This window comes from Rhinichthys klamathensis, unplaced genomic scaffold (assembly GCF_029890125.1).
Source record: "Rhinichthys klamathensis goyatoka isolate OS25496 unplaced genomic scaffold, OSU_Roscu_1.1 h1tg000169l_1, whole genome shotgun sequence".
NCBI lineage: Eukaryota > Metazoa > Chordata > Actinopteri > Cypriniformes > Leuciscidae > Rhinichthys > Rhinichthys klamathensis.
In genome coordinates, this window is record NW_026606700.1 from 1332868 (window position 1) to 1347566 (window position 14699).

The following is a 14699-nucleotide window of genomic DNA, read 5'->3' on the forward strand; positions in this document are numbered from 1 at the left end:
AGGCTGAAGAGTCGAATCACATGGAGTTTAGCACGACTCCTTACATGGGCTGCCCGGGGGTGAGAGCAACAGCATGGAGCAGCATATGCCCTACTGAGCGCACAAACACACACACACACACACTCACACTCGCGCCGTGAGAGAGTTCACAGACAGTCACTGGGCAGCTAACATGCTCTCATTCATGGGGGGTATAAAGCAGTGAATTTTGGAGATTAAAGCGTGTGAGAGTCTTTCCACTGATGAGTTGCACTGAAACAAGAGAGATGTCGGAGAGATGCAATATTTTAAGGACCATCACGGCAGCTTTGTGCTGTTTCTATCAGAAGAGCTCCGTTATTGGAGCCAAGGTGAGTGAAAGCTTCCTAAAACTACATCTGTATAAATTTGCATGTCAATTCTTGCATTTTTAGTAGCGTCTTATCCATGTGTAATATTTATTACATGTTTATATATACTATATTTTACTCTTCATATATTAACAACTTTATATTTTACTGTTAATATACATAATGTAACAATTTATGTAAACTAACAGTAAAATATAAAGAATTTAAATATAAAGTGTGAAATATTGTCAATACATAGATGTACAGTAGCATTACAGAAAGACTGATTCAAAAAATAGAGCAATTTATCAATAAAAAAGAGAGAGAGAGGTGCCGTAAAAAGCAGGTCTGCGTGTAGTTTTATTGTGGCAGTCTTTGGTCTGGGCTCTTCAGTATATGGCTTTTTTCATTATAGTAAGTGAAGGTGTCAGACACACATGCTCACTCACGAGTGTGTGTGTGTTTCTTCCCATTCACTTGTAATTGTTTAGTTGCACACCCTCCTCCTTGTCTTCAAAACCATTTAACCCATATTGATTGAAATCTTTTATCTCTGTGGCGGCTTGCAAATGGATCGTAAGTGTGAACGCGCGTGGTTTTGTTCACTCATCTAATGTGTCATGTGATAAGGACAGAGAGCTGCTCGAGTCGGGTTGAGGGAATTTATGGGGCGATATAAAATCGGTGGCCCTGCGTGTGGCTGTACATGTACATATGGAACCGATGTAGGAATGAAACAGAGCAGTCTTGCAGGTCATTCGACTATTCAAAATGTTTGGATTATCAATAGCAAGAATGTTCAAAGAGTTACATTACACCGAGACTACAGGGGGTTTTGGCCAACATGATGAAATGCATTAAATTTTCGGAGTTTATTGAGTGGATTGAAATATTTCTGTGAGTCTCCACAGATGTGGCTAATCGGTTCTCCTTGCTGCGATCCGATGGCACATGAACTATTGATCTACGGTCCATCAAAGCCTACAATAAAGCAGTGCATATCAGGAGAATCTGGAACAAACTAAAATGTCTGGAATTTTTTTTCTCATTTCCAAACTTATATTTCTAATATACTTCAGACTGCAAACAGATATTCACAGATCAAGAATGTCAAGGAGCTCATTCAATAGTCTTGCATTTAATAGCAGTATTCCTGTAGCTGAACCAGTAGAGCACCAAGGTCATGGGTTCGATTCCCAGGGAATGCATGAACCAAAAGATGAGTGGCTTGAATGCAGTGCAAGTTGCATTGGATAAAAGTATCAGCCAAATGCATAGATGTAATTTGCATGAAGACTGATGCCAGATTCCTGGCATGTTTATCGAAACAGTCTATATTTTCAAATTCTAAGGCTGAATTGGCCAGAAATAGCAGCATGTTTGTTATTTTTCAGCTCTGGCCAGACAACTCAGCGGACCCTCGCTCTCAGGGTTTGAACGTCCGTTAAAAATATTCGGGTCTGGTCCACATTTTTTGGGCTTGTTTCTAAAAATAGTGCTAGGTTGTCATGGAGACTTCCGGTCTTTTCAATGGTGTGGGGGGTCAGTGGGAGTTAGAGGGACAGAGAGGGCAGTGTTGGTGCCTCTTGTATGAATTCTTTCTTTCGAGAGGAAAGGCTTCATCTGGCAGCGAATGATTTCTAAGTAAATGTGGTGAAAACAACTTGGGGGCTTTATTTTGGTCAGTGTGAGGGGCAGCTGTGGGAAGGAGGGTGGTGTGTACTGTACAGTACAGCTGTGAATCTCTTCCACCCTGTAGAGGGCTGAAACCTAAACCGTGGCAAGTCTGCCTTAAATAAACAGGCTTACTTGTTTAGTAGAGGCGTAGATTAACACCTGACATGGACTCTAATGAATGTTAAATTAATCGTTCTTTTTAATGATTATGTGGTTTGCACCAATTTCATGAAGTGTTCATGAGTCTAAGGCCCTGTCCCAAATGGAACCCTAAAGGCTGATTTATACTTCCGCGTCAAAGGGAGCACCCTCCTGAAACCTAAAATGACAAATGGGACACCCAATGGTCTTTTGTCTTTAACGGACACGCGCAAGCTGTGGCCATTGTAAGTCCACAAGACCACAAGTGCACATAAAGTGTGCCATTTGGGACAAGGCCTAACTGTGTTTTGGACTTAATCTTTATGGCTTGTGTTTTTTGAGCATTCACAAGCAGTTTTAAGATGCTGTCAAGTTAAAAGTAGTCCAACTCTGAAACAGGTCTTAAGATCCCTGCATTTGGTTCCATCCAAACAGGCGGTATCAAAACCAGATTAATTATGTGTATATTAATCTGTTGTGCTTCCTTGTCGTTTGTTCATCATCTTCGCTTTATTTTTCGTGAAGCATTATTGTGCTGCACTTCTGCTATGATAGACATCCACTCTTGCATTGCGTGTGTAACGGAGGCCAGCCAGTGAGAGTTCTGCAGGCTGATGACTGCTAGGGAATGCGGTGTTTACTGTTTAGTGTCTTTGTCAGTGCACCCGCCTAGCATGCCACGATCATGGTTTGAGACCGACTGCAGGGTGAGCTTTAGAGGTGAGCAATGAAGAGAGGGGTGTGTTTGTTTGGGTTGATTTCAAATATCAACAATGTTCAGCAACGACTTTGAGAAATAACATACTGCACCTTTCATTGAAAATATTGTTTAACGCTAGTATTTAACTAACGTTAAATGAGGCACATACTTTTGAGAATGCATTCGAGTGATGACTAAAACGAATCAGTGAATCATTTTTGGAACACCCAGACAAATTATTAACTAAAATTTTTCTCTAACACTTCCTACACATTAGACATGCGACAGCGGTTCCCCCACACACTGACAGTGTAACACAGCAGAAGCATCATGGCTGTGGCAGAAATAGAAGCTCAGCAGAGCAGTGGGACAGCGGGAAGTCTCTCTGATTGACAGGCTGCTGGAGAGGTGCTGACACAGCCTGGCACAGTCACATCAGTCAACCCCAAAAGTTTCACCTCCTGTCAGTGCTAAACAAAAGAATATGTTTTTGGATCAGGGATGAAATCATCATTCCGCAAAGTTCTTAACGTGTTCATAAAAAAGGGGTGGGAAAACAATTGATGATTTTATCCATTAAAAAATGGGTATTACATATAAGAACAGAGCAAAATCTAATGTGCAACTGTGGAGGACAACTACCCTCCTGAAACACCACTGGTCTTTGAAGCAGAAAAAAAAAAAATATATATATTTTTGAGTCTCTTACATTTTGGTGAAAAATTAAATGTAAAAAAAAATTCTTACATTAATGTGTACTGAATCATTCAGAGCAAGAACATGAACAATAACTTTTAATTTAAACATCTTTTTTGTCACTTTGTCTCCTCTAATTCTACCTTCCTTGAGCATTCCATAGGACTTAAAGGCATTTTCCAAGCTCAAGGCTTTCTTTTCTTACAGGATGGCTTTCAGCAATTTTGAGTCCCCAGGACAAGCGTGTCCCCTACTTTTCCATCTTTTCCCCTTTTTGCTGTACAACAAATTGAGCACGCTCGAGGAAACATTAAAAAGAGGCCATGTTCAAAGTGATCCAGCACAGCTGCCCCAGGCCCTAATCTCCCCCTCTGCCCTCCTTACAAAGCCAGGGCTGGGCCATGCTGATTGGGACAAAACTGGAATGGAATGAGGGGGCTGGGGATCACAGATTGAAATGGAGAGAATGTGATTAAATGAGAAAGAGACCAAGAAGGGGGGGATCTAGCTTATTTCTAGACCCCAGTTGCCTACAGTCAATATATTAAAGCATTGGCATATTTTATCTCACAATACTGTATTGATATTCTCATAATATATTCTTGTGTATAAGTACATAAACACACACACACACACACTTTATAGAACAAAAAATAAATTTAGAAATTGGTGTGAGAATATTCGTAGTATTGTCAAGTAAAAAACTGATTTAGATGATAAATACATCATTGTTGAATCAGATATCAATTTAATACAGTAATAAATACAACAAATATGTAAATAATAATTAATGACAACTTATACACACACTACATTTAAAAATTTTACAGTATAATATTGTTTAGTCAAGTCCATGCTGATTCCCATTTCTATTATGAGGACTGCATTCATACTTCAAGACATCGAAACTGCACTAACAAAATGTTTATTTTAAATAACTTCAAAAGGACAATCAATCTTTCATGAGCATCTGTCACATCCCCAGTTCTTCCAACTGAAATGTGTGCTCCTGTCCAGGAACACATGAACATGGCAGACACCCCAGGGACCATCTAAATGGACAATGTGATGGGGGTGAGATAAGAGAGGAAAAGGTCTTGTGTTTAGAGTCCCAGGAGACTGATGGGACACTCTGATGGCCCTTTTTGTTTACTCTGGCTCAGGAAGGGTGTGACCCAACACCAAAGCCCAGACCAGCTCGATTGTCCTGCACATAAGAGGCCACTAATGACCCCCTGAAACCCTTGGGAATCTCAACCTACAGGGTTGAGACAGAGGGTCTCCATCCTTCAAGCCCCCACAGGAATCAGCAGGAAATAACAAGATTTCTACATTTTATGTTAAGATGTGTGATGCAGCTTACCCATATAAAGTCGCCGCCACAATGAGGATGGTTACCAATGCATTGCTTTGTGGTGCCAAGGTCTTCATATTCATTTTAGCACATCGCTATGTGGTTTCTAGGATGTTCTGGGTGGTTACTACTGTAGTCTCTATGATATTCTAGTATCTAAGGATGACTAAGATACCTGTTTTCTTAAAGGGATAGTTCACCCAGAAATGAAAATTCTGTCATCCCTCACCCTCAAGTTGTTCTAAACCTGCATGAAGTTATTTCTTCTTTACATCAAGGAAGGAAGATATTTTGAAGAATGCTAGTAAACAAACAGTTGCTGGTCCCCACTGACTTCCCCAGTATAGAAAAATATACCATGGAAGTCAACGGAGACCAGAAATACTGTGGAAGTCAATGGGGACCAGTTTGGTTACCAACATTCTTCAAAATATCATCTTTTGTGTTCAGCACAAGAAAGAAATTAATATAGCTTTGGAACAACTTGAGGGTGAGTAAATGATGACAGAATTTGAATTTTTTGGGTGAACTATCCCTTTAAGGTCCCGTAAGTCTGTGTAATTTTTTCCCTCTTTTAATATCCACCTATTGTAAGTCAGATCGCTTAGAAAAGTATTAGTCCTTTTCAACAAGCCACAACATTAAAGGTATTACTTATGTCTGTTCAAATCTCAAATCATTAGTCGTGAGAATGACTAACTATCTGCCATTGAATTACTTGTCCTGCTGGTTTCCATCACAAGTCAGTCTGAACACAAGTACTGTACATGATCCCCATCTTTAGCCATGCACTTTGCAATAATCTGCACAATTTCCAAATCAAACATGGATTTTTACCCGTTCACTCACTAAGCTGCTGAACGGCCACTTGTGTAGCAAACTAAAGAGGATTAGACGTTCGAGAATTAAAAGGGGAATGTCATCTCATCCATAATAATTATCCAGAAGTGGCTTTCCAGATCAAATTCAGCCTTTGAGCTCATCATCTTAGACCGGGAAAAGCCATGAGCGCAGTCTGTTCTGACATGTGCCAATATGATCTAATGTGCGCTTGGTTACAAAGCTATGCTTATGATGTCTTACGAACTACAGACCATTTTTAATACTGCAAAGTGTCTCGTATATATGTCATTATGTTGCCCATTCTACTGTCGATAGCTAACCTGTGCTCTGCACTTACCCAATGAGACCTTTGAACCCTCATTCAATACATTCAAATGTTCCATTATTATTCACGTTCAAAAAGCATACCACTATTTTAAAAAGAACCTTAGCAATCAGCCCCTCATATGTGTGAAGATAAAAATTACAATATATAAATGGCTACAACTAAAAGCAGAGGTGATTGATCTGATGTACAAATATATCTGCACTGCTGCTTGATGGAGGGATTATTCGTCATGGTGCTATCGAGCTGCTCCAGCAATTGAGCTTTGGCTATTTTTAAACATTTATAGCCTCAACGCACCTCTAAATGGATCCACGATGTCGTAGCTCTAAATGAATGCGACGGCCATGCCAGATAAACACCACCTCAGCTGGCATGCAATCACAAAGCAGTCATAAAACCAAAAACATGAACATCAAGTCCAAAAAATATTAGCATTCAGCACAACCAGAATAAAATGCTCATATGTTTTTACTAAAAGTGCGATTTTAGTTGTTTGTTTTAGTCACTGTATTGTGTAATACATTTGAAAGACACTGAGCACAAACAAGTGCTTTGGATGATTTTCCCAGTCGGGGTAAAACTATGTATCGTCTGGTCACTGTAATTTGTGGCTTGCGGGGTGTTGGCTTGGATCGCTGTTGTCTAAATGAAGTGGGTGTAACGCTCGTCCCTCACTACAATACCAGAGGCATCAGAGTGTATTTCAGTCCTCGCTGTGGCCTGGGTTTGTCAGTCTCTATACATAGTAAGGATCTTTGAAGCTTCTCCATATAAAGGGAAAAACTGTCCATTGCGTGTCATGCCTTGAATATATTTGGTTTAATAAGCAAAGAGTTGCTAAAATATACTTTTATAGTTTGCTTTCAAAGAAATGCACCAGTCTTTAATTCAGCAGTTTGGCTACATCGTTTCAAATAATCATAACATCTGACCATCTAAAAAGTGTCCTTCAGTCCTCTGAAAACGATTGAATGATCAGTGACGAGTTGACATGAGGATCAGTCGGACAGGATTATCCACCAACCTCTCAAACAAGGAAGCAATAAGACTCTGCCATATGATTGTGTGCGTGAGAGGTTTTCCATCACAAATCAGTTACTCAAAGACCAGAATTAAGAGATCTTATTGTAGAATTTATACAGTATCTCTTCCAGCAATCTTTTGTTGACTATCATCCATAAATCCATCAATACATATTAGTGGATTTGTTCAGATAACTCAAAGATTAACATCATTTGAAAATATCCAAACCAAAAGGCTATTCTAAACCTTACATATAAAACATTAAGTTAAAAAAAACCAAACTAATGATTTAGAACGATCATATACTATCATGTATTTTGCCGTCTCCCAAAATACACAGAGATGTCCACATTTCCAGGCCTGTGTGCAGTGGTTTGTGGTGGACCACAGTGACAGATTGTGGTCAGTTAGATCCTAATAACTGCCTGACAGACAGACCACTGCTTGGGCTATGGGTCACTGGACAGACAGAGAGAGAAACTGACAGCTAAACATCTTATCAACATCACAGAAAACTGATGCAGCTTGTCTGCTGCTGTCAGGCCTGGAAAAACATGAAATGTATATTTTTACCTGATGAAAATGACATTTTCACACAATAATGTTGTTTGCATGCCTTGATAAATATCTTAGATGTAAAATAATATAAACACGGCCCAATAATGCAAAAGTCCTCAGTAGTACACTAGGCTCTAGTTTCCTTTTGACAGCACAAATGTGATGACATCACTTGATGTCACTGTACACCACCAGTGTTCTCAGCCATACTCCGATATCTTGGCAGGTTTAAGAAAACCCAAATGAGTCATTAATCAAGCCATAAAAAGCCATGCAAAGCTACAGTGACAAATTAAAAATAGGACTTAATAAAATACACAACAACATCATCTGGCTCTGGGTCCATGTTTGAGTGATGCAGTCGATTTAATTAAATCTGTCAAACAGTGTCATATCAATTGAAGTTTCCACTACTGAGCATGCACACACAGACAGTTACTCATCAATTTTAATTACCTTTGCCCTTACATTGGTTTTATTTGACATATTACTCCATAGACCACAACTACAAAATTGAAACGTGGAGTCCTGCTGGGACTTTTCCCCCTTACGCACAGATTTAGCTGGGGGTTATGCAGCAGTGCTGTGCTTGAGTACCCACTGCGTACAACTACCAGCTACAGCACAAAGGTACCACTTTAGGTCTCTGAGGTTGGGTACCACACATAACTTCCATTCCAAACACTTAAACAAAAAGGAAACATGAATACGCTTGAAATCCCCTATCTGAAATATGTAACAGCCTCTTGCCTAGCTGTAAAGCAGAATGCAATTTACTCATTCACATTCAATAAAGCAATACATCTGTATAGTAATTATACCATGTTTCATCTTAGAAACACAGCCTCTTTATGCATTTGCATTAAAAAAAATGTTTTTGGTCAAATAATAGCCTTAAGTAGACTGCTTATGGTTGACAAGCAAAGTACACTTTCGTTGTTTAAATGTTTTTAATGCTTTTGAAAGAAGTCTCTTATGCTCACCAAGTTTTGCATTTATTTAATAAAAAATGACAAAGTAAACAAAAAGTTATATTGTGTAATATTATTACAATTTAAAATAACTGTTTTATATTTTGAAATTTAATTTATTAATGTAATTGCAAAGCATAATTGTTCCAGTCTTCAGTGTCACGTGATCCTTCAGAAATGTAATATTCTAATATGCTTTCGATTGCTTTAAATAAATATATGAAAAGATAAATTATAAAATTATTTATTAGTTTATTTACAGAGTGCCCTTGTTATTTTTTAACAGGGTTTTAAGAAATGTGCTTTGCATTGTGCCTAAGACCCTGCTTGATATTTTTTGTGAAACTTTTTTTCAGGATTTTCTGATGAAGGAAAGTTCAAAAGAATAGCATTTATTTGTGAAGTCTTAACTGTCACTTTTGATCAATTTAATGCATCCTAGCTGAATAAGTCTTTATTTCTCATAAAAAAATAAAAAATAAATGAATGAATGAATATATATATATACAGTATATATACAGTATATAGCCTATATATATATATATAACCTATTACAATAGCTTTGAACATGTCTTGAATCTGAATGGCTAGATTTTAGAGCCTTAAATCTGTTCTCTATTAGGAATCAAAACACTCTTGCCTCTGGGTACTTTGGATATGACATCATGACTTGTCTTGCTTGCTCAATAGACATTTCCAAATCATTATAACAGATTATTCACGGATGCTTCACTGCCCTTAATCCTATAAAACTACTACTACTCTATACTACCTATGCCGTTAATGCACTACGTTTCCTGCAAGCAAATTATCTATACCATTTAAAAATAATTTGATAACATTAATGCATTAGGTTTCATAAACTAACAACGGATGTTCTACAGCTTTTATTAATATAGTAATATAGGTTATATAATATAATTTATAAATATACTAATATTCATTCATTGTTAATGTTCATTCATAATACATTAGATGTGCAGTACACTAATATACCATTCCAAACACAGCCAGTTATTTGGTCACAGGAGAGCATTAATACAACTCATACTTTGTTGATAAACAACAGTGGCATGCGATGTTTGTTAAGACATGATGGAGTATTAAAAATTGCATAATCGGTCTATGTTGTCAGTGCTTAGATAGGAATCAGTGTTGAAACACATTAGAGTATAAAGTGCTATTTGTGCCAATTGTTTTTAAATTCTATTACAATCAGGTCACATGACTGAGTTATGTTATTGAGACAGTGAAAGCAAGAATGAAACGACCGTGACTGGAAAGATAATGAACTATGCTTTACCAAGTAAGTAGATTTATGGCATTAGTGTAAACTATTAGTTCTAATCAGAGCTCATGATTCACAGAAAATGACTAATCAGTCTATTTGTTAACCTAAACTTTAAAGCAATTACTTTAAAGCAGCTTAGTGAAAAGAACTATTCTCAAATTCCTAAATTGTGAAATCCACAGCTTTCCAACGAACCTGAAAAGGCCATGATGATTCAGAGCAGTGGGGGTGTGTTAGTGTGTGCAGGTAAAGGTACGGTATGCCCTGCGGATTCTGGAGGCGGAGACAGACAGGAAGAGGGAGGGACTTGGGCGTCACAGGACAGGAAGCAAGGGATCCATCAGCCAATCAGATACTGAGTCACATAGCAAAAAGGGAGGGAGGGGGATAAAAAAAAAGAGTGGAGACAAATAAAAGACTAACACCATATATTTAAATCATAGAGACAAGCATACCATCTACCGTAGGGCCACCATGGCTCTAACATACTCTTCTGTTCCCATCTATGTGCAGTTTTCAAGGGACAAGTACATCATGGATGGACCACCGGAGAAGCTTCGAAGAGAACTAGAGGAAGAACTGAAACTAAGCAGTGAGGAACCCCGGAGCCATGCCTGGTATCATGGAGCCATCCCTAGACAGGTACAGCTTTAAGAGGAGGTAGAGGGGTGGGTGATCATTATCGGATAATGTTTGTATTATGAGGCTCTCTGTGGTGAGTAGCTGTTTCCGTGATTTAATTGTGTACAGTTACAATGTCTCTGAAATATAGTTCGGAAGTTGAATCTGGCAGGCAGCAGTGATCTTTCTGCTGTCAAAAGCATAGCTGAAGTCACACTGAAGTCATGCCTGTATCTGGCACTCAAACATTCACTTTCTTTGTATAAAAAGATAATGAAATAAAGACATGTGGCCATGTTTGCTCCAGCTAGAGGCTAGAGAAAGACTTGATTAAGCTAAGAAATACACTGAGGATATGACTTGCATTAGATGTTCTTAATGCTAACTTGTTCAATTTACAAAAAGTACTGTGAAAGTACTACGGTACTGTGATGATGTAATAGTATCATGATTCTTGGACATAAATTTATGGTACTGAATGTTTACCATATGCATGTACTGTACCATGGTTTTCACATGGTATTTCAAAGAATACTTTAGTATTATCAGAATTAATGTCCAAAAACATGGTGTTATCAAATTACAATATTTAAGTTATGGTAATGGTACTTTTTTGGCACTTTTAATTATTGTACTTATTATAATGCTCTTGCTAAGGTCAAAAATGATGAAACATGTAGATACATAGTTACCTGATAGGCATGTTGTGCAAAATAATAACCTATAAATAGTGTCTGACCTTCTAAAATGTTTCTTTAACCTTTACATGCAATTTTACTAGCTTGGCTTAAGCTTTCTAGCTATGTGAAATTGCATATTGATGATTAGATGGTGGAAGTAAGAAAAATCCTTTTAAACAGATATATTTAAGGCATATATACAAATATACACTCAAACTGTATGCTTCTAACTTGTCTAAAATTGTGAAATGCTTTGACAAATCTGGAGCAGAGAGTCAATTGTCATCAGTAGTATAGCTGGTTGATCAATACTTGTTTTTTAACTGGTGTGGGTGCCAAACACAACACAGAACAGAACAGGAAAAGCCACATTCACACCCAGACTTGGCCAAGATCAAGGAAAACAAAAGATTTCATTGCAACAAAACACAAAATCTGGAATCTGGACTGTATGCTAGAGTGTAGTCAGCTAAATAGTCAGACAAGATCTTAGATCAGCTTGACAAACTGCAAAACTATCAATACCTCGAATGAAAGTACATTTCACAGTGCTTAAAGGGATAGTTCAACCAAAAATGAAAATGTTGTCATTTACTCACACAAGTTTTTCCAACCCTGTACGAGTTTCTTTTTTCTGTTGAACACAAAAGAAGATATTTTAAAGAATGTTGGTAATCAACCAGTTGACGGCACCCATTGACTTTCATAGTAGGGAAAAAAAATACTATAAGTCAATGGGTGCCGTCAACTGTTTGATTACCAACATTCTTTAAAATATCTTCTTTTGTGTTCAACAGAAGAAAAGAAACTCATACAAGTTTGGAACAATTGAAGACAGAATTGTTAGGAGAACTATCCTTTTAAACACTATATTTTGGACAGCTCATTAACACTAAGCTATATTCAAAAACAGCCATCAACAGTTTCTCATTGCGACAGACATCCCAGTGCTGACAGCTACAGATCCGCTCGTATGAAAACCATGTACCCTGGCTCCTCTTTCCCATGCTCCTTTGCAGGATATGTCCCTGAAACTGACAACTCATCCATCAACAATTGTTGCAGAGCAGAGTGGTTAATATAGTGATGAATCATGACTGCTATTTGACCTGAGGTGTATTTATTTAACGGCATCATATGATCAGAACTACCAGCATCCGAAATCAGGCTATTGCTGCTTACACCACAAATATACCAGTCTCAATGGAACATTCCCATTCATCATGGCTCAACACACCTTATAAATGACCTTAGAATACAATTTATCGGGTTCATGCGTAGAAAAAAATGATATGTAAATAAAATATATATAATAAAGATGGATATTTAGGAAAAAGAGGGCACTTAAAGGGATAGTTCACTTTGAAATTAATTTTTGATATGTTTTAGCTTACCTCAAGGGCATCCAAGATGTAGGTGTCTTTGTTTCCGCAGAAGTTTCAATTTTGATATTTTTAGGTCAAACCGTTCTTGTCTGTCAGTCATATAATGCAGGTCTATGGTCACCACCTCAAAGAGCATGCACAGAGAAGTCCAAATTAAACATGATTTAATGACTCGTAAATGTAAGTACACATTGCTGGCCTAAGACACGAAACGAGTTGTTTGTGTGAGAAAACGAACAGTATTTATATCGTTTTTACCTCTTGTAACACCAGCCACGTCCAAGTGATCTGAGGGCCCTTGAGGTAAGCTAAAACATACCAAAAATTAATTTCAAAGTGAACTATCCCTTTAAGGAGACCCTTTAATTGGATTAGACTGTCTAAATATTCATAAATATAACTACATGCATCACAAAAGGTGTCCCTAAAATATGCTGCATGTTTGTGATGATTGATTGTTAATTCATTCTCTGCACTTGCAGTACATTACCTAACACTGTTAACAGGAATCAGCAGTGAGTCTGTAGACATGTATTCATTTGTTCTTTTGAGTGGTCCTTGGATCACTACACACCCTGTGATCAGGCATTTCCCTCTGACAGCATGTGGGCTGCAGTGTCTTTCAGCGGGACGAGTCTGACCTGCTCGGCTGAAGTTAAACAAACAAACTACAGACAAGGGAAAAGGAAATGGTGTGAAATGGCTTGTGGTTAATTTCAAAATGTAAATTCCCGGCAGTGTTCTATCACTGTGGGAGGAAATAACATGATGGATGGTAAAAGATGACTTATTAATTATTTATAGATGACAATGTAGGCAGCAACCTGTGAAACTACCTCAATCAAATTAGTTTATTCTGCATACTTGGACAAACACAATGTACAGCCATAACTATCTGTGCATTTCTGTACAGTGAACTATAAACTTTTAGCTGCTGTTTTATACCAATAAGACAGCCCTGAGAAAAGCTGTTTAGCACAACCATGAAAACAGTCATAAACACTCAGCGATTCTAATCAGACTTAATGACTCTTTTCCTGGTGCCACTGCTGATCCATTGCTCCAAACACACATGCTAACATTGATTTATTAGTGTTTGATCTCCTCATGAACACATTCTGGGAAGTAATATGAAACAATGACATATAAACTTACATAAAACTAATCTAATCTTATATAAACTAATAAACTAAAGGCATAATGATATATTATAATGAGTATGCACGCGCACACACACACACACTGCCAGGCCAAAAAAAAAAAGAGAGAAGTCATCACTGTTTTTGCCTTAAATAAGCAAATGCTTAAGAGTCTATCATTATTGCTGTGATTGTTATTTCAAGCATGTTACATGTTTGGGAACAGTTCTTCTAACCCTAATTGATTGAGTGTGTAGCTTTTCATTAGGAAGACACATCATGACCATATTCCAGGATCACAATGTCAAGATGGATCACCTGAAATTGTGAAAAAATGGTTGGAAGGGAGCTCAGCATGAAGAATAATTTTCACACATGAATTGGCACCTCTGAGTCCAGACCTTAAATTCATTGAAAGTCTTTGGGATGTGCTGGAGGAGACTTTACAGAGTGCTGGACTCTTGCAGTCAATACAAGATCTTGACCAAAAAATGATGCTCCTCTTGATGGAAATAAATGTTGTGGTGTTATTTACATCACATCGATTTTTGGACAAGATCTTGTCAATTAGGATTAGAAGAACTGTTGCCAAACATATAAAATGCTAGAAACATAATAATCACAGCAATAACGATCCAATGATAGACTATTATGCAGTTAGCAATTTTAAATCCAAACGGCGACTTTTTTTATGGCCGGGAATTATTCTATACTGATTTTGAGTGATTTACATACTGATTAATTAATATTCCAAATGGCCTCCTAACGTTCAGTTTGGAGAGGTAGTCCATCATTCTAAACTGCTTGAATGCACCAGTGAACCACAAAACAAAGAAATATCATGTATCACTGTCATAAAATTAGTTCGGTAATGTTTACTGAGGATGTATACATAATCTGATTAGACGGAATATCATAAGCACAAAGCTACATACAAATTTATGAGAAGAAAAGCATCACTAC

At 37.6% G+C, this 14699-nt stretch overlaps 1 protein-coding gene across 5 annotated transcripts in view; it reads left to right on the forward strand.

The window, feature by feature from the left end:
* bcar3 (BCAR3 adaptor protein, NSP family member) overlaps window positions 1–14699 on the forward strand; it is a 63898-nt gene that overhangs the window by 41212 nt on the left and 7987 nt on the right. For 4 of the 5 annotated variants that reach the window (XM_056259602.1, XM_056259603.1, XM_056259604.1 and 1 more), the window contains one exon: window positions 10425–10553. In XM_056259602.1, coding sequence (XP_056115577.1) covers window positions 10425–10553 — 129 coding nt within the window. Of the gene's footprint in view, window positions 1–120; window positions 351–10424; window positions 10554–14699 lie in introns of those variants that run through there. The other variant, XM_056259605.1, reaches the window with a different exon arrangement.